This window comes from Brassica rapa, chromosome A04, assembly GCF_000309985.2.
Source record: "Brassica rapa cultivar Chiifu-401-42 chromosome A04, CAAS_Brap_v3.01, whole genome shotgun sequence".
NCBI classification, from domain to species: domain Eukaryota; kingdom Viridiplantae; phylum Streptophyta; class Magnoliopsida; order Brassicales; family Brassicaceae; genus Brassica; species Brassica rapa.
This window is the reverse complement of record NC_024798.2, coordinates 20,469,875-20,494,972: the sequence shown is the minus strand read 5'-3', so window position 1 is coordinate 20,494,972 and position 25,098 is coordinate 20,469,875. Positions and strand designations below refer to the sequence as shown.

Below are 25,098 nucleotides of genomic sequence, written 5' to 3'. Positions count from 1 at the left end.
CCTGAAGAAAATCAATTTGATGTTTTCAAAAGACTTGACATATAATTATTGATTATCTAAAATTGATGAAATTTGTCATTTTCCTTTTCATATTATGGGAGAGAAATAAATTACTTAAAAAAGTTAACTTAATACAAACAAAGAAGTCAATTATATTGCTTCCCTCAACACGATTTATTTCACCAGGCATAACACTAAGAAGAGGAAAGCATATATATATCAGCAGAACAAATGATGATTTAAGGCTAATAAACTTAATTATTAGAAGCATTTTCTGTGAATAATCCCCGGTCCATTTTCGTCATACTCAGCCTTAGTCACCCACATCTGCATATTCACATGCATCACAACAAAACCACATACCCTAACTTAATTAAAAACCATATTATATCCAAATAATTTACCTGTTGAAAACTGTCTAAAGAAGCCAAAATGGCGCCTCCAATCCAAACATTAATGTTCTTCCTTTCAAAACCAACCACATGTTTAAGCTTCATGCCAGCAGGTGCAACCGCAGCCATCTCTTTGCTCATCCTATCAGCAATCCCAGGGAACATCGTTGTGCCACCGCTCAATACAATGTTTCCGAACAAATCCTTCCTTATGTCAACATCACACTTCATGATTGAATTGTAAGTCATCTCATGAATACCGCAAGTTTCCATGTCGACCAAGGAGGGCTGAAAAAGAGCCTCAGCACACCTGAATCTCTCGGCTCATATCGTGACCACTTGACCATCTGGAAGCTCGTAGGTTCTATCGATGGCTGAGCTCGCAGTTGCTTTCTTCATTTCTTGGTCGTGGTCGAGAGCTATGTAACCTAGTTTCTCTTTGATGTCTCTGACAACCTCACGCTCGGCTGTTGTGGTGTATGTGTAGCCACGTTCCATCATGATCTTGGTGAGGTAGTCGGTTATGTCTCGGCCTGCTAGGTCTAGACGCGAGATCGCCTGTGGGAGTGGGTAACCTTCGAAGATGGGAACTGTGTGGCTTACACCATCTCCTGAATCCACCACAATACCTAGAAGCAAAATCAGTAGGATAAGACCTCATGCACCAATCATTTCAATTTTCAACTAATGCAATATATACTTGTTAAAATCAGATTTTCATAAATTAACTTAACCAAGAACAAACTCTTGTTCCTTTGTGTTTATTTATTTATTTTAACTGGGAGTAGTTTGCACCAAATCCTATTTTTTCCAAGGGGACCAGTTGATAATAATACCTTATAACATGGCGTAAAATATCTTTTGAAAGAAAATCGAATCAGAAGTACAACGAACCCAACTTTTTATGCTAAACCACTAGACGTCCAATGCATCATTACTATTTGTGCTTATATTCAGCTTTTGGATATTTATCTCACAAAAACATATAGAAAACATATGCCTAAAGAATAACATATTCTATATTAAATACTAACCAAATTTTAATTTTCTAACATATTCTTACATGTGGTTGACGGAAAAAAATAACATACTCTTTTTAATTAATTGGAAAATTTAAATTTAAATTGCCTTTATTTTTTTCAAAACATAAATAAAAAGTTGCCTTTACCTGTAGTACGACCAGAGGCATAGAGAGAAAGAATGGCTTCATTGGCAACGTATAGTTTAGGGACACCAAAGGTCTCAAACATGATTTGGGTAATCTTCTCTCGATTGGCCTTTGGGGTTAGAGGAGCTTCACCGAGCAGCACAGGGTGTTTTTCAGGAGCCACACGTAGCTCGTTGTAGAAAGTATGGTGCCAAATCTTCTCCATGTCATCCCAATTGTTAATCTGCTCCATGTGTCGTGGACGGCCAGCGATGCTTGGGAACACAGCGCTTGGTTCATCGTCTCGAGCTAACCCCGCCTTCAGCACATTTTACCAATCATCACAACATGCTATCTTGTTTTGTTTGTTTATATGTAGTGTATATTTTCTAAATGTATGCACCACCGGAAGTATCTTAAGAAAATTAGATTGTTAATTATAAATGTAAACGGGCAAACACAAGATATACTTTTGTTTGCGTTTTTCACTATGCAAAATATTTTGTAGAAAATAAAAACTGAAAATATTTACAATATTAAAATATGTTTTTTTCATGCAAAGGCATAAACTGAGGTTAAAACAGTTAGAACATTGCGGACTAAAAAGGAGTGTTTTACTTGTCTCCTTACCTTGACCATTCCAGTTCCGTTGTCGCACACGATAGGCACCATGTCAGTGTCATCTGCGCCAAAGCTGGTCCTGGTAGCAGCAGGGCGCCAATAGTTTTTGATGCCCTAAACCAGATATAATATTATGCTTAATGAAAATGTTCTTTGATGGAATAGAAGAACTAATCAAAATCATTTTCGAAATAACATTTTGGCAGAAATATGCGCTTTATTATAGTTTTATATTTCTTTCATAAATATTTAAATGCAAAAGAAAACTGTCTAATATAAAAAAAAACTCTTTTATAGATAATTTTATATTAAATTTGTGAACCTAAAAATAATAAGCAAATAAAATAAATAATAATAGATAGAATGAATGAATAAAATAATTTTTATGATAAAAGAGAAGAAGATAAGCATATGGATAAATTCAAGAATTAAAGAAAAATAATACAACTATAATTAATTGGTTATAATTAACATCTTAATTAATTGTAATTGTAGAAAACAAAGAAACAATATATTACTAGTGATTTAGTATATAAGTACTTAAATAGAGAAGCAATCCAAACATTTTGTCCTAAGCGAAAGTTTCAAATTTCCTTTACTCTAGGTAGCAGTAGCAAGCTGATGAAGCGCTAGCTTCAGGGCCCGTAAATTTAGAATATTATTAGGGGCCAATGTACCAAGAGATCATTTGACTCGGATGGTTATGAAGTAGGTTCACATCTGCAAACGTTCTGAGTTCATAGTGCAAAAACTTACTTTCCCTTTTATTTTGTTGCTACATATGCGGGTCGATTACCATATTCACATTTTTTAAAAACTTTATCACTTTTTCTAAATAAAAGCCTAATGTAAGAAATATCACTTTCTGAGTAAAACAATGTAAAAATTGGTAAAATTAACGAGTACAAACTAAATATCCAATTTATATTAACAATAAAACTCAGAAACTAAAGTCTATGAATGGACTGAAAAAGAGAGCTAAAACCATCAAATTCCACTCGCGGATGATGGTACGTACCTCATAAGAACCCTGACTATTTCATTGAAAACAATGGCTAATTAACATTGGTGCAAAAACAAGTACAAACAAAAAGAGTAAAAGAAAAAAAAAGATATGTACGAATTACGAGAAAGGGATCAAATGTATAACCATCCTTTTCTTACTTGCAAGAGTGCTATATTCATCTCTAGACGGGGTGTAGTCTCGTTTGTTCTTCTCTCTGTCTCACTAACAAGATCGCGTTTGACAAGAATCGTACCGTTTTGTTGCGTTTATATAGTGGCATGGAATGATAAGCTTGAGTCCAACACGCATAAATCCCCTTCCTGCAAATAAATGCAACAAAAAAGAAATCTAACAAAATTGTAATAAGAATGAATACATGTACGTAGGTGCATCTTTTGGCTATATTATTTGTTACTACACGCAGACACGTGTCTAGTTTCTACTTTTAGCCTTTTTTAAAGTGAAAACATTAATCATTTAACCCAAAATAACTTTATGCTATATTAATTGCATATATAATTGTTTTGAATTACTTAACATGTGGAACCTGCAAAACAACTAAAACCATGAATAATGTGATATTATAATTGATTTATTTCCTAAATACAAATTTTGATTTATTTCCTAAATACTAATTTGTTTCTTATTACATAATACATAATTTTATTTAAAAGTTAATTCTTGATTAATGATTTAAGACAAAGTTAACATAATATAAGTACATATCACATATGTTATAGAAACAAATTAAACAAAATGGGTAACCCAAATAAAAACTCTAAGTAGTGATAAAACTTATAGTTGTGGATATATGTTCTAATAAATAATCTATTAGATATATCCATAGGCATGTTCTAATTTTTTGTGTGAGAAAACATGTTCTAAATGTTGGAGAATAGAAGTTATGATGTAAATAAATGATACCCTATAGTGTTGCAATAACTATCACGAATTCATGATTGTAACGTAATAAACAAACGAAAGTTGTTTAAGTTGGGTTGTTGTCTGTTTCTTTATCTCTGTAATAAGTTGTTTAACAACAACATTGTAATTTCTTCAGAAAATGGTAAGCTTAACATTTTACCAAAAAAAACAAACCAAACGAACTTGTGTTGTCAAATTCATAGAATGGTTTTTAATTTGTATTATGTGGAGACTGAAGAGTAAAGATGATCATTCATAGTATTTGATGAAAAATCATTTGCAGTATGATAAATTAATTAAAGTATAAACTTTATAAAAACAAAGAAATGAGATATATGAAATCCCTCAAAAAGCAAACAAAATAACGCTCATCGATCACTACAACTATAATCCATTTAGAAGCATTTGAGGTGAACAATCCTCGCTCCACTTTCTTCATACTCAACCTTATCCACATAGAAGTAACTTTACATCCTTACAATTAACAACCCCAACACTCACATTAAACTTAAACAAAATCAATTTATATTTACCCGTTCAATTAGATGCTTTATAGAAGCTATCAATAACCAGAAAGAAACACATGACATATCGGAATGCATTTTGAACAAGTATAGTATACTGTATACACAACTCAAATAATCATCCGTTCACCAACGAAAACTGGTTTACTGAAATGAATAAGAATAAAATGAATTACTTGTTCAAATCCCATCGAAAAATATATAACTCTCTGAAAATTCATTTACATAATTTGTATCTTGTCGTAAAAATATATAAAATTTATCTAATCATTAAAAATTCAATTGCAGATTAATATCCTCAATACATTCTAATTTCCAAGTGGTTTCACCCATTTTTACGGTGACATTTAACTTTTACTCGTGAGGCAGAGAAAAAATAAACAGTAAAAACAAGGTAAAAATGTAATTTCCTTCCTCCTCTAAATTCTTTTTACTGGCGGAAAATGCTTTTTGCCAGCGAAGTATATGCCCTTATCACGAGTCCACACACCGAGTCAAACACCGAGTCTACCTCATCGGCTTTTTTAGTTTTCTTCTTCCCTTCCTTCTCAATACGCAAATCTCTTACCTCCCGGAGATGAACGCCGCCGTTAGAGCTGCGATTCTCAGAACACAAAGCGTATCCTCTCACCTTAAAGCATCGTTCTTTCATTCCACACCCGTCTTGGAACGCAAACGTCGCACTTCCTGGGATTCGGTTTAGTCTCTCTCTCTTTCTCTTTATCCTTCAAAATTTGATTTTTCGTTGAACCCATCAGCTAAAGTTTCGTGCTTTGGCATTTTACATAGCTGATATTGGATCGATGAATGACCATGTTCTTAGCTTTCGTTTTGATTGGTTGAAAGTCTGAGACTTTGAGATGTTTTTACTTGTCTGAGTTCCGACCATTTGATTTGGGTTTATGTATATAGCTGATGTGGATCTATTGCCATGTTCTTAGTTTGTCTTTTTAGCTTTTGTTTGATAAATTGAAAGTCTTGAGACTTTGAGATGTTTTTACTTGTCTAAGTTCCGACCAATTTTTAACTAGTGTTAATGTTTGAACATGTGGGGTATCTAATTATCTTCTGATGTTCGGTTTTAGCTTTTTCCTTTTTAGATTTTGTTTTATAAAATTAAAAGTCTGAGACTTTGAGATGTTTTTACTTGTCCAAGTCCCGACCAATTTTTAAACTAATGTTAATGTTTGAACATGTGGGATGGGATCTAATTTATCTTCTGATGTTTCCTGTTTTATTTAATTTATCTGTAGAAGTCAAATGTTCACAGGAAGAGGTTCAGAAGAATGAGAGAGAAGCAAGAGTTGCTGCGTAATGTGAATGCCTTCGCATCAAACATGTTTACGGTACTATGAACTAATCTCTCTCTGCTATCATGTGTTTGCTGTTCGGTTTGTTTAAGTAACTTTTGACGTTTTTGATTACAGAGCTGGCATGATGAGTTTGATTACAAAGAGCCTCCTTCCTCACAGAAGCGAACCTCGTGGTTTAAAAAACAGTACGCCAAGGAACCTAAAGGGAAATGGAACGGCAAACACGGTCCAAGTAAGTGAAATGTCTTTAGCTTCTTCATCTACATACTCTTATTAAAAAGCTATTTTTATTATTACTGTGTAGGGAACTTTGATTTTTGCGAAGTGGATGAGGACTTTGACATTGATTATATCTTCCCTGGTGGACCACGAGGTTTCTCTTTCTCATTCACCTTTGAAGACGATGAACCTCCTCGATGGCATCAGCGGAACCACTCATCATCAAGGTCGAAACATCATCGAATATACGAAGATGAAGATGATGACTATACAACTTCAACAGAGTCAAGTGACTCTGAGAGTGAGTCAGAACCAAACCAAGCTTCTCATAGACAAGCACTTGGTCTTAGTCCTTCGGGTCCTTTAAACCTCAAAGACGTCAAACATGCGTGAGTTACTTCACTTCACTTCATCGTCTCATTACTTTTACATGAAACTTATGTTTTGGTTATATCTCAGATATCGAGTTTGTGCATTAAAATGGCATCCGGATCGTCATCAAGGCTCCACCAAGGTATAAACCAATTAGATCTCCTCCATTTGAAATCTTCATTCTCTTATGTGTGATGTGTATTGAAACAGGAAGCGGCTGAAGCAAAGTTCAAGCTATGCAGTGTGGCTTATCAATCTTTATGCGAAAAGCTAGGAGTGAACTAAAAGATTAAAAGAGCTTAGATAGTGTTTGATTACTTACATTAATGTTTTCAATTTGCTTCATTTTAGAGCTCATCTCAGAGCAAAACCTTTGTTCTGTTCATTTTTATTATTAAAAGGTCACTACTGCAACGGCCCATTAGCCCAATTACAGCGGCCCAACATGTTGATTATCATTTATGGAAAGTTCTTGGTGCTCAAGCAAAAAAAAAAAACTTTTTGAGTGAACATTCCATTCTCTGTTTTTATTTTACCTAAAAGACAAAATGGAAAATAAACTATTTTTTTTCTTGCTTCTCTGGAAAAAAAAATATTTCTGAGTCGAACATAATTCGATCAAGTCACAATGTTGTGTACTAATATTTGATAGAGAGAGAAAGAGAGAGAGAGATGAACGCTGCCGCTAAAGCAGCGATTTCCAGACCGCAAAGCTATTGTTCTCTCCTGAAAACTGCGTTTTTCCATTCTACTCCCGTCTTGGAACGCAAACGTGGTTCCTCTTCTTCTAGTTCCGTACGTGGGTATATCTAATAAGATTAATATTTTGTCAATTGCTTCTAGATTTACTGTGTATTCTTTAATGTTCAAAGCTAGTGTTTTAGAAAAAAAGAATTGTTAGATTAATTTTTTTTTTTTTGGTTTTGAATTTCTAGCAGAAATCAAATGCTAATAAGAAGAACAAGAGATCCAAAAAGTTTTTGAGGTCGTGCCGTGGAAGAACTTAAACGTGAAAGAGAAGAGGTAATGAGACAAATTAAAACTATCCACATTTTGGCAAAAAAAAATGAGACAAATTAAAACTTATCAAAACACAAACAAAACGTTTTTAGCGTTCTTTGTGTAATTAAACATTAGGCTGCTGCTAAAAAGGCCAAAGAAGCCAAAGAAAACATGAATAAATGCAACCAAGACTCCAAGAGTCCACGTAAAAGTAAGTGGTTATCCCTTTTAATTAAACATGTCGCATTTTTGATACATAGTGGTATTAAGAAACATGTATTACATTTTTGAAGGTCAATTTGGTTACGCGGATAAAGACTTTGATATTATATTCCGATCTTTATTCGGTGTACCACGAGGTTTTGATTATTCAATCTATGAAGAGGAGGACCGTCGTTGGTGGTATCACCCTTCATGGTTTTCTGGTTCCTCTAGCAACTCTTGGAGATCAAAATATCGATTTTATGACAAAGACGAAGAGCAAGAAGAAGAAGAGGAACTAAGCGAAGAGGAAGAAGAAGAAAGCAACAGTTCTAGTAACTGGTGGAGATCAAAATCTCGATTTGATGAAAAGGAAAAAAAAGAAAAAGATGGCTATGGTTCATCAAAGTCCAGTGGTTCAGTACTGTCTGACCCAATAGAAGCTACTCATAGGGAAACACTTGGACTGAGTCCTTGGGCTCCCTTAAAACTTGAAGATGTCAAACATGCGTGAGTTTTACTATTAAACTTCATCATAATATAACACATGCATTCATCTATAACTCGTCATGATCATGTTTAACTTTTTTTGCTTCCTTTTATTTTGGGATTAGATATCGAACTTGTGCATTAAAATGGCATCCTGATCTTCATGATGACTCTACCAAGGTACGTAAAAAAACAATAAGAATATTTTTCAATCTTCATTGTAAGTGTTCTTTTTCTCTTTGTGTTTATTTTTGAAACTATTAACAGGCTGAGGCTGAAGCAAAATTCAAGCTCTGCGTTGTGGCTTATCAATCTTTAACCCAAAAGCTACAGTCAGCTAAGATTACTTGAAGAATGCAAAGATGGTGGATTAATTAAAAGTGATGTATGTTTTTATAATTACATGGAGATTTTTTATAACAAAAAAAAATGTTTTGATTATGAGTTTATGACCTTGACCAACCAGTATACTATACATCATCCAAGCACTGCTATGTATTGTCCTCTCAATCTCTTGAATCGAAATATTGTGTTCTCTCTAAACTTTGCATCAAGTGTATATTGGTATCTCTTACGTCTGCTTCTGTGACTTAACCTGTCAAAGTGAAAGATTGAATCAAAGTTTGCATCAACTGTAAAGGCTGATCGACAGAGTTACTTATCATAAGCAGCAAACTGATCAGGAGGTGCAATTATCTCACTCTCAGTAGATTTTTAACAGGTGTTCCTGAATATACAGCTTCTGAATTCTGATTATTATTGTGTGTTTTTAAAAAACTTTTCAAGCAGAAATCAAAGGCTAAGAAGAACAAGAGATCAAAAAAGTTTTTGAGGGAGCATCAAGGAAAAGTATGTTTTGGTGATTAATTGATATGCATCTGTCTACTTCTTCTTGATTTTTGAGATAGTGTTTTAGAAATGTACTGCTGCTTAATTTTTTTTGGCAGAAATCAAATGTTAAGAAGTTGTTGAGGGAGCATCAAGAAAAAGTACATCGTGCTGTGGAAGAACTTAGACGTGAAAGAGAAGAGGTACATGAGACTTATATAACTTACCAAAACACAAACAAAACGTTTTTAGCTCTAGTGAAATGTCTCTTGTCCATGAGTTAACTGTTTTTAACGCTCTTGGTGTAATTATACATTAATTAGGCCGCTGCTAAAAAGGCAAAAGAAAACTTAAATACACGTGAAAGTAAGTGGTTGTCCCTTTTAAAAATGTCACAACTTGTAGCTTTGTTGAATCACAAGGTGCAATATTCTTTTTTTTTATACAAACTCGTAGAGATCAAACTTTCAATTTGGTTCAGTACTGTCTGACCCAATAGAAGCTTCTCACAGAGAAACACTTGGTCTGAGTCCTTGGGCTCCCTTAAAACTTGAAGATGTCAAACATGCGTGAGTTTTTCTATTAAACTTTATCATGATAACAAATTCATCTATAACTCCTCATGATCATCATGTTTAACTTGCTTTCCTTTTGTTTTGGGATTAGATATCGAGCTTGTGCATTAAAGTGGTATCCTGATCATCATGATGACTCTACCAAGGTACGTAAAAACCAATAAGAATCTTTTTCAATCTTCATTGTAAGTGTTTTTATATATTTGCGTTATAACTCTTGAATGTATATAAACAGGCTGAGGCTGAAGCTAAGTTCAAGTTCTGCAATGTGGCTTATGAATCTTTAATCAAAAAGCTACAGTAAACTAAGACACTGGAGGGTGGATTAATTAAAAGTTATATATTGTTTCATTATTACTAAAAGATTTTTTTGTAACAACAAAAATGTTTTGATTATGAGTTTATGACCCTGAGCAACCAATGTATCGTTGAAATTGAAATATCCACCAAATATATATACATAAGATGATCAAAAGCAAAACGCCATTAAGGTCTCGATCAATCTACACATAAAATGCTCACACACCCGATACATAGAGCTATGTCCATTATCATCATATGTACTTAAACATATACATATGACTTACTTATCATTAGCGGCAAACTGATCAGCAGGTGCACTTATCTCACTCACTCCACTACTTGTGCTGGTTTGTCCGAGCAAACTATTTATGGAACGCGCCTTTACCATCCCAAGCTTCACTCTCTTCTTCTTCTTCTTCACTTCCACGGCCACCACCGACTTTTTCTGGCCGCCGCCGCGACCACCGGAACTCTTGTTCGTGCTCCTTACCCTTCCTTTGCCAAGATGATGCTCACAAAGAGAATAGCCGTAAAGAGTTTGCTGACAACATCTCCATCCTCTACCGTTAACTCGGCTGCACCTTGATCCTTCCTCTAACACATCACTGCTCTTTTTCTTCCCTTTCCTTTTCTTCTTCCCTTTATTAGCTTCTTCTTCTTCTTCCTCATCCTCTTCCTCTTCTTGTTCCTCGAAGCTTGTATAGCTTCTTCTCTTCCTCAAAGTAACAACGTTTTGATTCTTCTCGACAGCTATTATAATAACACATAGAAATGGTGAATGGTGCAACAAAAATAACATAAAGCCACCAATTAAACGTAGCTCTAAGTGTGTACCTTGTGTTGAAGAGTCGGATTCTCCTTGAGAATTAACGTTATTGCTGCGATAGTTTGAAGCAAGAAAGACTTAATGTAAAGAGATGAAAACGATCTATGAATGCAAGAAAGACGATAATAATAGCGCTAGAGCGACCATTGGTATAAAGAGCATCCCACGCTTACGTGCACCATCATGAGGTGTGCATGTTTAGAAGTACGATTGAGTTTCCTACTCATTATCGCTAATACTAACTAGTAACTACTCTTGTTTTCCCAAAATGTTAAAGGTGTGAGAAGAATGACGACAGTCACGGTACTATAAAACCATAATAAAGAAAATGAATTTACAACTTTTTGGATTAGATCCAACCTCTACTATCATTGCATCTGCAAAACGTTATTGCCATATAACAAAAAATTTCTTGTTCAAAAGACCATGAGAGTTTTAATTTTGAGATCATGTTTCTGTGTTGGGTATTTTTGAAGCTTGGAACTTTTACAAAACCGAAAAAAAAAAAAAAACGTTGTATGTTTTAGTTAAATTATTTTCCCAATTATTATTACACCAGAAAGTTATAAACATGGAAGTGTAGAACAAGAGAGTTACAATACAGTTCAAGAATTCACTTACCTGCCCGATGCAACTGTACAGCTCTTCACGTCTACATCATCTCCATCTCCATTATCATCATCCTTTTAGAAAAACAAAAAGAGCAATTGAACATGAGATCCTTCGAATTAAGATTTTGAAAATGAAGAGTGTAAAACCCAATTATAAACAAAACACAAACTGCACCCAGTAATCCGATATTTTTATCGGTCGATTATAAATAAATACAACTAGAATCATATAATAATTCAAGCTCAGCGTATACAAGAAGAACTCACCAAAGCTTTCTCCTCCTTCTTGCTCGTCACATCTCTTTGAATCAGCGGAAGATGAAGAAGAGAAGCAGAACTGCCTCCGTCTATGTCTTGGCCGTGGAAGTATCGAGCGGCGGACGTCGGAGACCGGTTAGAGTAGAGATCTGAGAGAGGAACAGGTAAGAGAGACGAAAGAGGGAGAGGCACTTGTCGTTTCCGGATCCTCATCGTTGTATACGGAAAAAAGATTCTTAACTTTTTGTTTGCACCAAAGAAGAACTTAAATATAAAAGAGAGTAACCCTTTTTTTTATTTTTATTACACGGACTTGGAAACTAAAGATAAAAAAGGAGAAGGCTTTGTGGTGTTGTGTTGTGTAATGGCCTCTTCTCTCTCTCGCACTCGCTTTTTTAATTGTTGTTGCACCCAAAAAAAAAAAAGTTAAGTAGTAATTGAGACTTGGGAGACCATCTCTTTATATACTGTATAATTTATTAGTTTATGTGCTTCTTATTATTGTCAACTACTACCTTCGTTCCTAAAAGATAAACTTTTTAGAGTTTTCACACATATTAAGAAAACGCATTAAATCGTTATAATAAATTTATCGTTTTCTGTAATTTTTAATTTTCAACAGCTTTTAACCAATAGTAATCTAATAAAACTAATTAATTTTCTTAAAATTTATAATTTTTTCATAGAAAACATAAAATATACATCTTTTTGAAACAAATATTTTTTCCAAAATATGGATCATTTAGGAACAGAGATAGTACTATATAACATTGAATATTAATGCCATTCACATGTAGATTTCTCGAAAAACATTTGGTGAATTGTCAAAACTGAGGTATGTTTTTTGGCGTTGTGGGAGTGAGGAGAGGCACGTGGATAGTGGGTGGCGCACGTGTGGGGAACCGGGAGAGGAGGTAATCGGTGGCTTTCTTTCTCTCTTTATCATCGATGCCAGCTTGGACGAGAGGGAGTGGGTGAGGGAGAGAAGTTTTATCCTTAGGCTTTCTTGTGTGGGTCCTCCCTTTTTTACATCTCTCATAACGACCCCTTAACTTTCGTTTTATACTATTTGTCACCCCTAACTTTTTTTGTTTTATATTTTCCTCATCCTCTCTAGCAAGTTCAAGGAGGGAGAGTATTTACGAGCTAACTCGGCCTATTCATACTTTCATCGAGCTAACAAGAGGGATGATAATATTCTCGAAAAAAGATAGATCGAGCTACAACAACTAAATCATAATGTATGCTTACATCATGGTCCAATAATACATGTGTCCCCATATATAGACTAAAAACATATTATGTTTTGTTATGTGAAACCTGTTAACGTTTGTTTATCAGTGGGGGCCTGGGGGGGGGGGGGTGATATCGTATTATGTAAGTTTAATATTTTACAAAAATGAACAATAATAAGAAAAGAAAAGAGATGAACGACAGTGTCTTGTACTTGCATCCCTAATTGAAATAGGTGGGAATGGGCTGTCAATCATGTCACATTAGGCCAAAATTGTTCTATTAGTTATTTTTCATTGTTATTGTACATGTGTATGATAAGAAAAGAACCTGCTTGACGTCTTTAACGTGAACCTCGTTCATTTGAATACTTTTTGGCGCCATAGATGGTCTGAATAACCTCATATGTTCTCATAAACTGTTTTGTTATTTTTAGTCACATTACTTAATTAGTCGTTGGTTAAGCTGTTTTTTACGTGACATCTTATGTTCAGCTGCTTATAAAGTCAATTCTATCTGGTGAATCGAACATGAAAGAAACTAGGTTGTTGTGACTTCTTTGTTGTTACTGTCAGTGATAATTATCCTATATAAAAATAAAATTTGTCGAGTGAACAACAAGTCGCTTTGGCCGAGTGGTTAAGGCGTGTGCCTGCTAAGTACATGGGGTTTCCCCGCGAGAGTTCGAATCTCTCAGGCGACGACTGTTTTTGTAATTTTTACTTTTTAAAAAAAAAACAGTGTAATAATAAAGCGATAAAAGTAAAACAGAGCGAAACCATTAAATGGCGTTTCATCATCGAGCCAAACAACAAGACAGGACAGGACAGGACACAAACTATCTCCTGCTCTGTCTCCTGCTCTTGCCGTCTTTAATTGCGTAGCTTGTCTAATCCGCGTCTCTTCTTATTCTTCCGCGTTTCACACCTTCTTCTTCTTCTTCAATCTCCTCATTTTGAATCTGAAAACAAAGTCCTCCATAACTGAATGCCACCGTCACGCCTGGAAATTTTCTCCAGAGGGTAAATGTTTCTCTCTCTGTCTCTATTTTTGTCTTGTTTCTGCCAAATTTTGAGTGTTTTTTTTTCTCTAGGGGTTTAAAACCCTGGTCTTTGTCTGAATCTAGAAAATATCAGCATGGAGAAATTCAAATTCAAAATTTGCTAAATTTTTCGAGTCTTTGTTTTTATAAGCTTCCATATCATCACATTGTTCATAACCTGATGTTTCTATTTTAATTTCCAAATAATCAATGCTAATAACAATCAAACTCTAACTTGATCCCATTCTGTTTTTTTTTTTTAATTCACTTTGAAAGGATTTAGAAGAATCAAGGGACCTGAGCTGAGGAAACAATGGTGTTGGAATCAAGGGACCTTAACCTTTATCTCTGAAACCAAGTGGCTGCTGAGTTCTATAAGGTTAGACCTACACGTATGAGACTTTAGTTGGATTATGGTGTAGTACTGTTAAGAGATTACTTGTTTAAGTGAACAACCAAGTGTCTACCTCCTAATCAGTTTTTTGAACAACAACATGTTACCTACTTGCCTATGATTAACTTTCACACTTCATTTTCTTAGAGGCTTTTGGTGAAGAACTGTTACATTGTTTCTTTTCCTGCAGAAGGAGTATATCATCTGTAACACCAGAGAGCAAGATGGTTTTACTTGATTGCTAACATAGATCAACAAAGTTTTGGACTCTCTATGGCTCCTCCTGGTGGCAATACTTTCAAAGAATCCAACTCAACAGGCTTAGATTATGAGGTTAAGATGTCTAAAGTGGAGACTAACAACAAACCAGCAAGATCAGCTAGTGTCTCCTTTAGAAAATACGGAATCCATTCAAGCAATGGTGTCTACGAGCTTCTCGAATGTCTAGCTTGTACAAATCTTATGTATCCTCCAATTTTTCAGGTATGTAATGTCACTAATGTTCCTCTTTAATTTTTCTTTGTTTATTTAAAGTGTGTTACTTCCATGCAGTGCCCTAACGGCCACACACTGTGCTCAACCTGCAAACTGAAAGTGCACAACACATGCCCTACATGCCGCTACGAGCTCGGCAACATAAGATGCTTGGCGCTCGAGAAAGTTGCTGAATCGTTAGAAGTTCCGTGCCGGTACCAAAGTCTAGGGTGTCATGACATTTTCCCGTACTACAGCAAGCTCAAGCACGAGCAGCACTGCAGGTTTCGATCTTACAACTGTCCTTACGCTGGCTCTGAGTGTTCGGTGGCCGGTGATATTCAAACTCTTGTTGACCATCTCAAAGATGATCATAAAGTCGATATGCATGATGGTTGCACCTTCAACCACCGTTATGTCAAGTCAAATCCACTCGAGGTTGAGAATGCTACGTGGATGCTTACGGTAATCCCATGAACTTGCGTTTAGTGCATATTAGTGTTCAAGAAATTGATAGGCGGTGGTTAGGCTTTTTATATAAGATTATTGATTAGGCGGACGCTAAGATCGATTTTTTTTAGTGTCTAAACCGATTTTTTTAATAAATCTTTGTTGAAAAATTGTTTGGTTTAGGTCCGATTTGCCTAGTAGTTGTATAGACCGATTTTTAAAAAATCATTCTGGAAAAATTGTTTAGTTTAGGTCCGATTTGCCTACTAGTTGCTGTCTACACCGATTTTTAGAACACTGGTCCAGATAAAGAACTTGTGTTTACACTACTTGACTTGAATCTTGTTTTGTCTGACGTCTTTTTTAAGGTGTTCAACTGTTTTGGAAGACAGTTCTGCTTACACTTTGAGGCGTTTCAGCTTGGGACGGCACCAGTGTACATGGCCTTTCTGCGTTTCATGGGAGACGAGAAGGAGGCTAAGAAGTTTAGTTACAGTTTGGAAGTTGGAGCTCACAGCTGTAAACTGACTTGGCAAGGCATTCCTAGAAGTATCAGAGACAGTCACAGGAAAGTCCGTGATAGTCAGGACGGACTGATCATCCCTAGAAACATGGCTTTGTATTTTTCCGGTAGTGATAAAGAAGAGCTTAAGCTGCGAGTTACTGGGAGGATTTGGAAAGAAGAATAGCTCTCTGATGATGATTTTGATTGGAGCTGAAACGGATGATGTACATAGGACATAGCAGAGTCTTTTGAGAGCTTCTTTCACCATTAATAGGTTGCAATCTTCTGTTGTTTTGCAATATTACATACTCTTGTCTTGTAATTTTCCTGATTTGTTGGAAAAAAAAAACAACGAGAGAGACAGACAAGCTTTAGTTTTGGTTGTGTTCTTGTATCAAAAGTTGATTTTGTCTTACTTTTATCATACAGTATGATCCATAATAACTCTTCCTCATCATCTTACAAGGAAATATAATCTTACAGTAAACGTGACTTCATTTGAATGTTGCTGGATTTGATATAGATTTTTTCATTTGCCAAGAAAACATTTTAAGTACCAAAATGATAAATTATGAGTATAACCAAATGATTACAAAGATAAGTTTAGTAGTATGGTCCGGAGAGGACGTGCAAGACGTGGATGCAACACTTAACATTCTCCTAAGTTGGTTATACTAAAATTCATTTTAATAACAATATTAATAAGCAAATGTGTCTTTTTTATCTCCCTACTTTATCGCTGAACAGAGAGACTTACAAAAATTCTCCAAATAAAATTTGTTCTTTCTTTTTATTTATTCTAACCAATTTCTTCCCCAGAAATCACACATAGTTTTTATTCAAACGTCCTAGAAACAGATCCTTTCTCACGTTCTGAAGTATTCATCTTATCATCATCAACATCATCATTGTCTTAAGGTTGATTTAATGGCAGAATCGAGGTAACAATCACTAATCTCTTCCATCTTCTTCAATATGATGCGTAATAAATGAATTTAAATTCATAAACATAGGAAATATATTCATAATTAATAACACGTTTTTCAGATGTTATTAACAGGTAAAACCAGAGATTAACAAAAACAGAACCAAAACACAAGAATAAGACAAAGCACAACATCTGAAAAACATGTTCTGTTGCGGAGGTGCCGATGAGGAACCCGCCGGTCCGCCCGCAAACCAGTATAATTCAGCCCCTCCTAACAAGGCCGGAAACCCTAACTTTGGCGGTAATATCCCTAATTTTTTTATGAGTTTATGTGTTCTGAGTTTCACCACCAGCGTTTTGCGTTTTGTGAATAGGTGGAAATAGAGGGGAGCCGAGGAACACGAACGCACCGAGATCGGGAGGTCCTGCAAAGGTTTTACCCATAGAGATCCCTGCTGTTGCACTGGATGAGTTGAATAGAATGACGAGTAACTTTGGCAACAAGGCACTGATCGGTGAAGGTTCTTATGGACGTGTCTTCCAAGGCAAGTATAATGGAGATGATGTTGCTATCAAGAAGCTTGACGCTAGCTCTTCTGAAGAACCTGACTCCGATTTCACCTCACAGGTACACATTAAATATCACAAAAACTGATGATCCTTTAGCTCAAACATCGATCATCTATCTCTGATTAGGGCAAAATATATAATGGTATTTATAACCTAATAAGTAATTTCTATTAATTATAAAATGGCAAGTTATCGGTTGTATCACGGCTCAAAAACGAACATTTTGTGGAGTTGATGGGGTACTGCTTAGAAGCAAATAACCGTATTCTCATCTACGAGTTCGCAACCAAAGGTTCTTTACACGATGTGTTACACGGTAGATTCAACTCTCACTACTAATATTTTAGTTCATGTTATTATATCTATATATGTGAGATATATATACATGGATCGAATACTTAGGGAGAAAGGGCGTTCAAGGGGCTGAGCCAGGGCCGGTGCTAAACTGGAACCAAAGGGTCAAGATCGCGTATGGAGCAGCCAAGGGGATGGAGTTCCTTCATGAGAAAGTCCAGCCACCAATAGTCCACAGGGACGTAAGATCGAGCAATGTATTGTTGTTTAATGACTTTGTGGCCAAAATGGCTGATTTCAACTTGACCAACGCATCCTCGGATACGGCGGCTAGGCTTCACTCCACTCGTGTCTTGGGAACGTTCGGCTACCACGCTCCAGAGTATTGTACCATAAACCCATTAATCCATATCTTAATATCATCTCATATATAACAAATATATTAAATGAACCAAATCTTAGAGGACTTGTAAAAAAAAAAAGTATTTGCATGCATTTTTAGCACTCAGAATGTTTTTGATAACGTAAAGTCTATTCTTGTTTTCAGGTATGCTATGACGGGGCAGATAACGCAGAAGAGTGATGTGTATAGTTTTGGTGTTGTGCTTTTGGAACTCTTGACGGGAAGAAAACCTGTAGATCATACCATGCCTAAAGGCCAACAAAGTCTTGTTACTTGGGTGTGTAAACTACACATTGTCCAAGTATATATGCTCAAAAGAGATCCATATCTATCATTGTTAATAATAAACTCTTTTACTTGTCTTGCTATGGGCAGGCAACTCCGAGGCTAAGTGAAGACAAAGTTAAACAATGCATAGATCCTAAGCTTAATAATGACTTCCCTCCCAAAGCAGTCGCCAAGGTTCCGTTCTACATTTTATTTTTCAAACAATAAAAAGACATTTTGATATTATTATTTTTTAAAAATCGTTATGTTTATAACCGGTTTGCCGCTTAGAAGGAAAATTTGTGTAAATTAAGAATCAAATATGTGTGAGTGTGTGAATGCAATTAGAAACATTTCTTTCATGACTCATATTGAATACTAGCTAGAGGCATCAATTCTAAGGTGATGAATAAGGATGTTTGATTTGGTTTAGTTTTATAATGTTGACTTTTCATTGTGGATGGTTGAACAGTTAGCAGCCGTGGCGGCGTTGTGTGTACAGTACGAAGCAGACTTCAGACCAAACATGACAATCGTTGTCAAGGCACTACAGCCTCTTCTCAACTCTAAACCGGCTGGTCCTGAGTCTACTTCCTAAATTAACTAATTCACCATTTCTCTTGTTGTTGTTGTTGTTATGCCTTTTTTCTGTTCAAACAAAAATGATTGTTGGTTATAAGATGTTGTTACTTAAATCGAATGTAACTTATAATTTTCATTGGTTTAAAGCAATCTCTCTCTTTTTGGTTGTAACTTGTAAGAAGCCAGCAAGAAATATTAAATTAGCCGTCAGATACAAATTAAAAAACGATGTACTCTGTTTCTCTTTTCTGAGCTAGTGAGCTCATTGAAACCAAAACCCTCGAGGACTCGGATACTATTCCAGCCTTTATGATCTTTTCTATCTTCTGAGTGTGTTCAGGAGAGTTTATCTTTGGGCCGGATAACGAAGCCCATAAGGCCCATTGATGGTGTAGCGACGGTGGAGCATGTTCAGGGAAGAGAGCAGGTGATCGGCGATTGAGCAGGTGATCGGCGAATGAGCGAGAGGAGATCATGGGAACGAGAGAAGTATACGAAGAGAAGCTGAGGCGTGGGAATCTTGATTATGATACGACAATGAACCCTGGTCTTGGTTCTGCTCGGTGTCCTAGTTGCCTTTCCCTCTTAAACCCTAATCCAGTGAGCTGTCAAAGTTTGTTTAAGTGTTTTTTTTTAGTTATGATGGTGTCTGAAAAAAAAAACAGTTTCTTTTGTTCTTGTCATCAGGAGAAAGGAGAGTGGACCATCACTTCAGTTCTGCATGATGCTGCTGCTGTGGTCTGTTTTGGTTTGGTTTTGAGTTTTCCTTTAGTAATGTTTTGGTTTGGTACTACCTTGACATGTATCAGCTTTTTTTTACAACGTGGAAATCGAATTTATTTGATTGTTGTGCATGTAGAACTACTATGTTTCTAACTAGGTTATCCAATGTGCAATAGGCTGGTTCTGGTATTGGTGGCTTGCTTAGTGCCGTCCATGCTTTCAATACATGTATCACATGATTCTCTTGTTATCAAATCATTTCTACAATGTCATGGATCTCGTTTCTTTTGTCTTTCAGGGATACCCTATCTTCAAAATCGGTTTCCTGGGTCAAAGCGGCTCTCCTTTCTTGTAGGAGTATGTATTTGATCTTGCCTTGTTTCCTAGTTCTGGACTTCTTCATATGAATGTTCTTTTGCTTCTCACTTATAGCTTTTACTTGTAGGTTCCATTGCTGTTAGGATATTCAGGTGCAGGGGCTGCCTTTGGAGGTAACATGATCTTCTTTGGTGACTTGCTTCACTTTGTGCCTAAATGTGCATTATCAATATATCCTGCGTTAGTGATTAAATGCATGCCCCATTGTCCTGAAATATTGTGAAAGGGCTGTGTTTTGAACCTGTGTGATTATAATTAGCTGTTGGAGTTCTCTGTTTTTATATTTACCCCAAAGAAGTGTTATGTCCATGAGTTCTCATGTATATGTATATACATCTGTATGTTTTCTTTCAAGAAAGCACCTGAACTTTTTGATCTTGTAACAATATTGGATCAGCTGACAGTAACCTCGTATTATGCATCTTCAAGTGCTTCACATTATGGGATCTCTATGCTCACCCGCCATATCGAAGAATATTACCTCTCTCGAACTCTGAAAGAATAGGTAAAATGAAATCAGCACAGATAAACAAGAATCTATTCTACTAGCCTGGCTGAGCAGCTTATCAAGTCATATAATGTAACTATTACAATGATTATTAACAATATCTTCCTGGTTCATTTTACAAGCAGTCATGTAACTACATGAATAGTGTCTTCTCAGTGGCTATTTTGTACATATTAATCCAAATTCATAAATTTTAATACGTTTTCCTTGAATCCTTACATAACATCATATTTTTGAAAATTAGTATAGTAATAAGCAACCAGAGTCTAAAGGACTAACCACATGGTCTGGATAGATAGGGTCGGTGTAACTTTATGTTAGCTTTGGTTACCAAAACAAGGCCACCATTTTGGAAGCTTGCATCGTTTGTGTATCCTCAGAATGTGAGTTCTATTCTGAAAGGGGTGTTTTGAGATGTGTACAGTTAGAACTATCATCATCCTCAAGTTGCAACTTTCCTAGGGTTGTGGGCCGATGTTCCTTAAATTCCACTAGTCCTTTTTACATATCTAAAAAAGAGACAAGTGAGCAGAGAAAAAGTGGTCCTAAGGTTTTTACATAATGTATGTGTATGCTCTTCACACGTCTTTATTATGTGCTTCTTTTATCATTTTGTTCATCACATGCTTTCCCTTCTACATTGCATTAACTTTGGTGGGGTCCTTCTCTAGCTGCTCTTGATATGTTAACTCTTTGACACCATATATCCTTAAATTTCCATAATTTGATAAAACCATCACGTAATTCTCAGATGTACTGTGTTCTCTGGTTTAGACTCTCTGCAGCTTTGTTATCCAAACAACTGTCTCGACTAGGGCATATCTGTCTTTTTCCCCATGTGATGCTGCAACCAGTTTGTTCAAAAACAATCCATAAGACTTGGCTGTAAAATCTTTTGACGGGCTGAGTTTGGTCATTTGTTATCACAACAATATGTTTATAGACTATAGGATTGGTTGTATAACTTACTTAATTAGTTAGATATTACCAATCGTGATTGCTACAACTTTTTATGATATAATTAATTAGAGAATTAAGCTTACCATATTAAAGACATAATCAATAACAGTTGTTGTATATAATAGACTTCTAAATAAACTGCATTTTAGCCTCAATAATATATAAACTTGTCGTTTGTTTGTTGGGTAATTAGTAATTACCCTTTTCATATCCTTTCCTAGAAGAGGTGATCAAGTGAGATTATCTGTCTTTTAGCCTTTATATATCGGTTAGCTTTGGTATGATATGCACCAGTTGGTAATTATAATGCGAACAAGCATATCATTAGTTGTTGATTTTTATCTTCTAAATATGGTGCGAGGCAATCGGTGACTGAAGACATGCCAAAACTAGAAAACTCTAGCTTTTATCTAAAGCAAAAGTCATAGGTGCATACGGTTGACTTTAATGTTTTGATTAGTGTAACACATAAAGGCACATGTTAGGTACGATGATTGATATCATTGCTTCTTCTAAGGAGATATGTAATTAATAACTTATGATTCTTCTAGGCCTTTGTTACTGTAAAGGTGTATGTGCTTCTATCAAACTCTATTCTCTGGAGGCTATTAGCAAGAAACATGGTCATGTTCTTTCAAGTTAATGATTATGGTGTATGTGTAGAGTATGAACAAGTAACTATATTGGTAGACAGCTTGATTGATAATTCTCTTTGAAATGCCCCAAAAAAGTCTGAAAAGAAACTAAAGAAGAAATCTTTTGAGGAAAGGCTTTAGGTTCTGTGTGTTGAGATGTGAAAGCTCTCTTTGGCTAACTCTACATTTGTAACATGGACCACTTTCACTTCTCAACTCTCTTTCTCTCTCTCTCCCCTCTTGTCTTGTCCATTGTCTTCAGTGATCCCCACAGTCACCGAATCATTCATCATCATCAACATCAAGAGCTTTCTTCTTTGGCTCTTGATTCGGTAAAAGACCGTTTGGTAAAACATAGACTGAACGTTTGGATCTAAAGAGATTTGAGGGTTTTAATTGTTTTAAAAGACAAACAAATTTGACTTAATGACACATATTGATCCAGACTTGAATTTTCTTGACTGCTACAACAGAGAAAGTAGGAGCTTATGTATGACTTCCACGACACTTAATTTAATGTTCCTATTTAGAATCTTGAAGCCATATAACAGAATTCAGAAGTGAACTGATGATTTATTTTGGGATAAATGTATTATTCAGACCATCGTTCAAATATTTTTATAGTATACTATTATATTTAGTACTCATTCCTTTTCCTAAGATGTTTTAGATTTTTACTTGTTCTACGAAAATAGATTTTCTATATGTTTAAGATATTTTTTTATACTTTTAAAAAAAATTAAATGAAAATATTTAAATTGATTAAATTTCATTGGTGAAAAGTTATTGAAAAGTGTATAATAAAATAAAAGAAAAATTAAATTATAAATATTTATTAAATTTTTAATAATCGTGAACACTTTAGAAAATTTTACTTTTGAAAACAGAATGAATATATTATTATAATTTGTAAACATTCATACCGGTTAAGTAATAATTTAAGCTTCCGATTAAACTTTTTAGATGTTAGGTGTTGTATCAACGCCCATTAATTATCGCTTTCTTGAACACTGATTCAGAGGAAAATGCATGAATAAATTATACTAATTAAATCAAATATTATTCCTTAATAATAATCATAACAATATAAACTCAAAACTGAAAATTCCTCAAAGGTTCAAGATCTACGCATTATGTTGGTTCTCCTTAGTTTTTTTGACAAAAGTTCTCCTTAGTTTGTATTCTTTTTTTCTCTCTAAAACTCACAGAAGAATAGGCTTTACCGTTCAAACAAGACTCATCACGGCTAAGTTAAAGTGATGATGGATACCAAAAACAAAGTGTCAAAGATGAAGATCGAGACTCACATGATCCTGCACATTAGGTTTCATCAATCTGTACGGCCACTTCGACTCTTTACGCTCCTGCTCATGCGTTTGAAACGCTGGTGAAGCTGAGTAAACGCCATGAATAGCGTTTGCTGACGTGGAAGGTGGTGGTACACGCCACAAACCCAAAGGACTTCCATTGATCATCGGTGGGTTAGAAGAAGAAGGAGGAGGAAGAAGAGTGCGTGAGTAATACGACGGCGTTTGGTTTCCTCCTACTCCACCACCGTAGAATCTAGCTTCCGTCGTCCACGTGGGATAGTGACGGTGGTGATGGTTGTTGAGGAAGCCGTAGACGTGGTGATGGTCAGCATGATGAAGGTATGATGGCATAGAACCGCGTTTGGCGTGTTGACGTTCGCGTTTGTGAGCGTTTTGGTGTCCACCTAGGGCTTGAGAAGTTGGAAAGTTTCTGAAACAGTAGTGACACTCGAATCTCCTGTTATTGCTGTTGTCTTTCTCCTTGTCTTTGTCCTTGTCCTTGACATTCTCAGAGCTCTCTTCGTTGATCTTGGTCGTTGTGGTTTCGGAAGAATCTACATAGAAGTCTTCCTGTTGAGCATCGGAGGAGTTGTCTCCGACGAGTTCTTGGCCGAAGAGACGAATAATGGAGCTTTTTTCTTTGGGAGGAGTACGGCGGATGAAAGGAAGCTGAGAGAAAGATTCAACGTTGACGTTCATGAAATCGTGAGTTTCTCTTCGTCCATTTGTTTCGTCCATGGAAGAAAGAGAGTGAGGAATGAATGAGTTTGAGAGGTTGGCTGTTTCAGAGACAGGAAGACAAGAGATGAGGTTTTGCATTAATATAAAGAGGTTTTCTAAAATTCTTTTTAAGGTAATTAATTGTTATATTTCCCGTGGGTATATATATCACAATTTTACTTTTATCCACCCAAGTGATTCACATTACTCTCGCATGTATAGTAGTATTTGTTTTGTTCTTTAAAGGATTTTTACATGTTCTTTAAAGAATTTAAAATGCTAGTTTTGTATACATAAAAATCAGAAAGAAATAAAAATAGTTCAAAATAATCTTTGGAACATGTAAAAGATCTATTATATATACACATTAGATACCTACCACCCTTGATTCCTTAATTATGTACTTCTAATTTTAATTTAAGTTTAACTCAAAACTAATTAACTAATATATAACTAATGGGATGTGAACTATATAGAGTAAGAGTTCGTAGGTAACCACGGTGAAGTTAGGTATGTACTCTTTTACACCATGAACCTAGCTATTTGGTTATTATGTCTACGTATTAAGTACATGAATTTTACTACTAATAGACTAGAGATAAGAGAGAGACCTATTTAAAGATAGCTCTCTCTCTCTCTCTCTCAAGGACCAGATTTTTACTCTCTTGGATGTTTTGCCCGACTGGTGAAAAGATAATCTTACAAGAAAGAGAGAGAGGTGGTCCTTGGACATGCATGATCATTGAATGATGCTAATAATTAATCAACTAGTCTATGTCATCAGTCATCACCAGATAATTAAACATAATATTGAACCTTTGTTTGTAGAGTTCTCACCATACCATCATCAATGTAATCTATTATTGATGATACTTACCAACTCGATCATCCGGCAAGATTTGATCCACGTCTTCTTTATTTTGAACTATGTATTACCTTTATGTATCTACACAATAAATTTCGATACTTTTTTAAGAAAAATTATTTTGATATTTTGTAAGAAGATCCAACTTTAATCCCATTAGTTTGATTTTTAATCTAATAATATTGTTAGTTGACAAAACAAAGTTTGTTACTAGTTTTGATATTTGCTTGATGAAAAGAGATGAAC

The 25,098-nt window shown here is 35.4% G+C and overlaps 8 protein-coding genes and 1 non-coding gene across 16 annotated transcripts; 6 read left to right on the top strand and 3 right to left on the bottom strand.

Moving 5' to 3' along the window:
- Positions 1-95: 95 nt before the first annotated feature.
- Positions 96-4,288, bottom strand: LOC103865925 (actin). Its single transcript, XM_009143788.3, is given in 5 exon segments — positions 96-327; positions 405-1,021; positions 1,561-1,858; positions 2,170-2,274; positions 3,325-4,288. Coding segments are annotated over 5 exon segments (1,107 nt in total). The 5' UTR covers positions 3,346-4,288; the 3' UTR covers positions 96-261.
- Positions 4,289-4,949: 661 nt separating this feature from the next.
- On the top strand, positions 4,950-6,948 carry LOC103865924. Its single transcript, XM_009143786.3, has 6 exons — positions 4,950-5,311; positions 5,868-5,960; positions 6,042-6,159; positions 6,232-6,535; positions 6,606-6,660; positions 6,729-6,948. Exons 1-6 carry the CDS (start codon positions 5,192-5,194, stop codon positions 6,801-6,803), a joined length of 765 nt encoding a protein of 254 aa, XP_009142034.1. The 5' UTR covers positions 4,950-5,191; the 3' UTR covers positions 6,804-6,948.
- Positions 6,949-8,110: 1,162 nt separating this feature from the next.
- On the top strand, positions 8,111-9,917 carry LOC103865923. Its single transcript, XM_033289425.1, has 10 exons — positions 8,111-8,142; positions 8,336-8,390; positions 8,478-8,542; positions 8,851-8,896; positions 9,000-9,059; positions 9,158-9,241; positions 9,362-9,404; positions 9,520-9,607; positions 9,705-9,759; positions 9,849-9,917. Exons 1-10 carry the CDS (start codon positions 8,111-8,113, stop codon positions 9,915-9,917), a joined length of 597 nt encoding a protein of 198 aa, XP_033145316.1.
- Positions 9,918-10,017: 100 nt separating this feature from the next.
- On the bottom strand, positions 10,018-12,396 carry LOC103865922. Its single transcript, XM_009143784.3, has 4 exons — positions 11,621-12,396; positions 11,364-11,425; positions 10,751-10,794; positions 10,018-10,666 (listed from the first exon to the last, which is right to left on the bottom strand). The coding sequence occupies exons 1-4, from the start codon at positions 11,822-11,824 to the stop codon at positions 10,197-10,199; spliced, it is 780 nt and encodes a 259-aa protein (XP_009142032.1). The 5' UTR covers positions 11,825-12,396; the 3' UTR covers positions 10,018-10,196.
- A 144-nt stretch (positions 12,397-12,540) lies between these two features.
- Positions 12,541-16,150, top strand: LOC103865920 (putative E3 ubiquitin-protein ligase SINAT1). 2 transcript variants are annotated; one of them, XM_033289773.1, is made up of 5 exons: positions 12,541-13,866; positions 14,163-14,265; positions 14,474-14,763; positions 14,833-15,219; positions 15,573-16,150. In XM_033289773.1, the coding sequence occupies exons 3-5, from the start codon at positions 14,554-14,556 to the stop codon at positions 15,891-15,893; spliced, it is 918 nt and encodes a 305-aa protein (XP_033145664.1). In that variant the 5' UTR covers positions 12,541-13,866; positions 14,163-14,265; positions 14,474-14,553; the 3' UTR covers positions 15,894-16,150. The 2 variants fall into 2 exon arrangements, with proteins under 2 accessions (XP_033145664.1, XP_009142031.1); XM_009143783.3 differs by having other exon boundaries at positions 12,542-13,866; positions 14,471-14,763; positions 15,573-16,147.
- TRNAS-GCU lies at positions 13,466-13,547 on the top strand. The gene has a single exon. It is a non-coding gene; the product is annotated as a tRNA-Ser (tRNA).
- A 247-nt stretch (positions 16,151-16,397) lies between the features above and the next one.
- Positions 16,398-18,912, top strand: LOC103865919 (probable protein kinase At2g41970). 2 transcript variants are annotated; one of them, XM_009143782.2, is made up of 8 exons: positions 16,398-16,650; positions 16,757-16,938; positions 17,012-17,265; positions 17,397-17,523; positions 17,610-17,883; positions 18,049-18,181; positions 18,280-18,366; positions 18,644-18,912. In XM_009143782.2, exons 2-8 carry the CDS (start codon positions 16,839-16,841, stop codon positions 18,767-18,769), a joined length of 1,101 nt encoding a protein of 366 aa, XP_009142030.1. In that variant the 5' UTR covers positions 16,398-16,650; positions 16,757-16,838; the 3' UTR covers positions 18,770-18,912. The 2 variants fall into 2 exon arrangements, with proteins under 2 accessions (XP_009142030.1, XP_033145663.1); XM_033289772.1 differs by having other exon boundaries at positions 16,398-16,938.
- Positions 18,913-18,981: 69 nt separating this feature from the next.
- LOC103865917 lies at positions 18,982-20,096 on the top strand. 2 transcript variants are annotated; one of them, XM_009143780.3, is made up of 5 exons: positions 18,982-19,353; positions 19,441-19,491; positions 19,653-19,704; positions 19,775-19,833; positions 19,922-20,096. In XM_009143780.3, exons 1-5 carry the CDS (start codon positions 19,228-19,230, stop codon positions 20,075-20,077), a joined length of 444 nt encoding a protein of 147 aa, XP_009142028.1. In that variant the 5' UTR covers positions 18,982-19,227; the 3' UTR covers positions 20,078-20,096. The 2 variants fall into 2 exon arrangements, with proteins under 2 accessions (XP_009142028.1, XP_033145665.1); XM_033289774.1 differs by having other exon boundaries at positions 18,982-19,491.
- Positions 19,650-24,133, bottom strand: LOC103865918 (zinc finger protein 8). 5 transcript variants are annotated; one of them, XR_004457316.1, is made up of 3 exons: positions 23,265-24,133; positions 20,096-20,347; positions 19,650-20,006 (listed from the first exon to the last, which is right to left on the bottom strand). XR_004457316.1 is itself a non-coding variant. In XM_018658605.2 (2 exons), the coding sequence occupies exons 1-2, from the start codon at positions 24,084-24,086 to the stop codon at positions 20,288-20,290; spliced, it is 882 nt and encodes a 293-aa protein (XP_018514121.1). In that variant the 5' UTR covers positions 24,087-24,133; the 3' UTR covers positions 19,650-20,287. The 5 variants fall into 5 exon arrangements, 4 of the variants coding, with proteins under 4 accessions (XP_018514121.1, XP_018514124.1, XP_018514120.1 ...); XM_018658605.2 differs by having other exon boundaries at positions 19,650-20,347; XM_018658608.2 differs by lacking the exons at positions 19,650-20,006; positions 20,096-20,347 and adding an exon at positions 20,801-21,206.
- Between the last annotated feature and the right edge of the window lie 965 nt (positions 24,134-25,098).